This window comes from Manacus vitellinus, unplaced genomic scaffold, assembly GCF_001715985.3.
Source record: "Manacus vitellinus isolate BGI_N305 unplaced genomic scaffold, ASM171598v3 scaffold_46_pilon, whole genome shotgun sequence".
NCBI lineage: Eukaryota > Metazoa > Chordata > Aves > Passeriformes > Pipridae > Manacus > Manacus vitellinus.
The window spans coordinates 6,308,601-6,310,479 of NW_021940578.1; the positions used below are offsets into that span (position 1 = coordinate 6,308,601).

At 53.6% G+C, this 1,879-nt stretch overlaps 1 protein-coding gene across 1 annotated transcript in view; it reads right to left on the reverse strand.

The window, feature by feature from the left end:
* The window catches only part of CCDC30 (coiled-coil domain containing 30), a 40,014-nt gene that overhangs the window by 27,935 nt on the left and 10,200 nt on the right, over positions 1 to 1,879 (reverse strand). Inside the window, exons 4-5 of the mRNA XM_029962409.1 lie at positions 1,348 to 1,483; positions 219 to 265 (exon numbers count right to left, since the gene is read on the reverse strand). Of these exons, the coding sequence (XP_029818269.1) occupies positions 219 to 265; positions 1,348 to 1,483 (183 nt within the window). The remainder of the gene's footprint in view (positions 1 to 218; positions 266 to 1,347; positions 1,484 to 1,879) is intronic.

Consider the following 1,879-nt stretch of genomic DNA (forward strand, 5'->3'; position numbering starts at 1 on the left):
CCATCCCTGGGGACACGTGGATCAATCCACACACCCAGCACAGCCCTGCCTGGCATTAAAGGGCTGGGTGGGATGGGGTTGGAGGCTGGGGAGGAGCTGCCAGGTCCTGGAAGCTCCTGGGGGGAGGGCCAGGTCCTCACACACAGCACCAGGACACCTGAACCTGGAGTCTCCTGGAGTGACTTGGCCTCACGTGGGGCTGGGATGTGGCATCTCACCCCAGTTTGCTGCTCTCCACTGGAATTCTGCACCACAGGTTCAGGGACTGTGAGATGATGGATGAAGTTAAACCCAGAGAGGATTCAGAATTTAAGGGAAAAAGTACCTGCAACTCCCTGGGTGGACAGAGGTCGAGATGCTCCTCAACACAACCACAAACATCTGCTCAGAGGAACAGAAGGGAGTGTGGGACCAGGTGGAGACCATGTGGCCTCCTCCATCCTAATCCCAGCAGGATGGGAGAACATTGCAGCACTGAGACTGTGGCTGACAAGGGACAATCAGGATGTTCTGCTGCCAAAGCCACAACCACATCCAAGCCCCTCCTCAGGTGCCAAACCCCCTCCCACTGGGTACACCCATCAGAAATGAAAAAGTCTTTATGACTAGAGCCACTCCAACTCCACCCAAACAAAAAGAAAATGAGCAAAAATCTGAACTCCCACCTTTCACATGACAGGGACAATGCAAGGAACCTCCCCCCAAAAAAGCAGCCATACCCCTGTGTCCAGCAAAGCACCTGGACCACTCTGAGAGCAGCTTTACCACATCTCCCTCCAGAAAACTGTTCCTTTCCACAGCATTTCAGTATACATAAATATTTCAGTATTTATAGAAAAATACTAAAAATAAATAAGGGCTAGTCAGCAGCAGTTATTTCAGAAATGAGGTGAAGGGACACAGTCTAAGTAGTCACTTCATCACTGCTGCTCTTGCCAAGGGCTCCCAGAGAGGCAACATACCCAAAGTGCATGTGGAGAAGCCTGGGATGGGGGCTCCAGCAAAACCTGTGCACATGGTATTGCAGCTACTCTGTTCCTGTACCAGGTCCTCATTCCCTCTCCATCCCCTCCTAGGGCAGGAATTTCTCCCTGTGGAGGAGCCAGGGAGAGGAATTCAGCCCAGATCTGGTTCTCAGGGATCACAGAGCCCCAGTCTCAGAATGAATGGGTTTGTAACTGTTAATTATTGCATTCCCATCTCCTAAGGAGCAGGCTAACACCTGATTTTCCCACATTCCAAGCAGGGAGGAGACAGGAGAGGCTGCCCTCCCTCCCCAGAGGTGGGAAGTGACCTTACCCTGAGTGGGCTGGGCTGAGAACAACCAGGAATCAGGAGTGGCTTTACCTGCTGCACTCTGCTCCTTGCTCGGTGCATCCAACTCCTCTGTCATCCCCTGGAGCTCTTCCTGGGCCCCCATCAGCCTCTGGGGAGCATCATCCAGATCTCCTGCAGGCTCCCTCTCCAGCTCTTTCCTGCAGAACTGAAGCACAAGGGTTAATGTTCCCCTGGAAATGAGAAAACCCTGTGGGGATGGGACTGAGGCAAAGCTGTTTGTCACCCTCTCTGACACCGGTCCCCTCATCTCCAGTGCCACTTCTGGGACACACCAAAGGCAGGTGATGCCCACAAGGCAGCCCTGACCCAAAGCTCTGAGTGTTCCCTGGCTCCCAGCAGAGGGGACTCACTCCTGCATAGGCTGGTGGGGCTGCACAGCCTGAGGATGAGGCTCTGGAACTGCTCAGACTGTGGGTTTTCATTCTAAAACCAATTAAAACCCTCCCAGTGTGCTCAAGAAGAGACCTGAAATGGGGGGGAACCACAAGTCTGATGAGGATGAGCTGGGGGGGCTCAGCTGGAGAAAAGGAGGCTCAGGGGG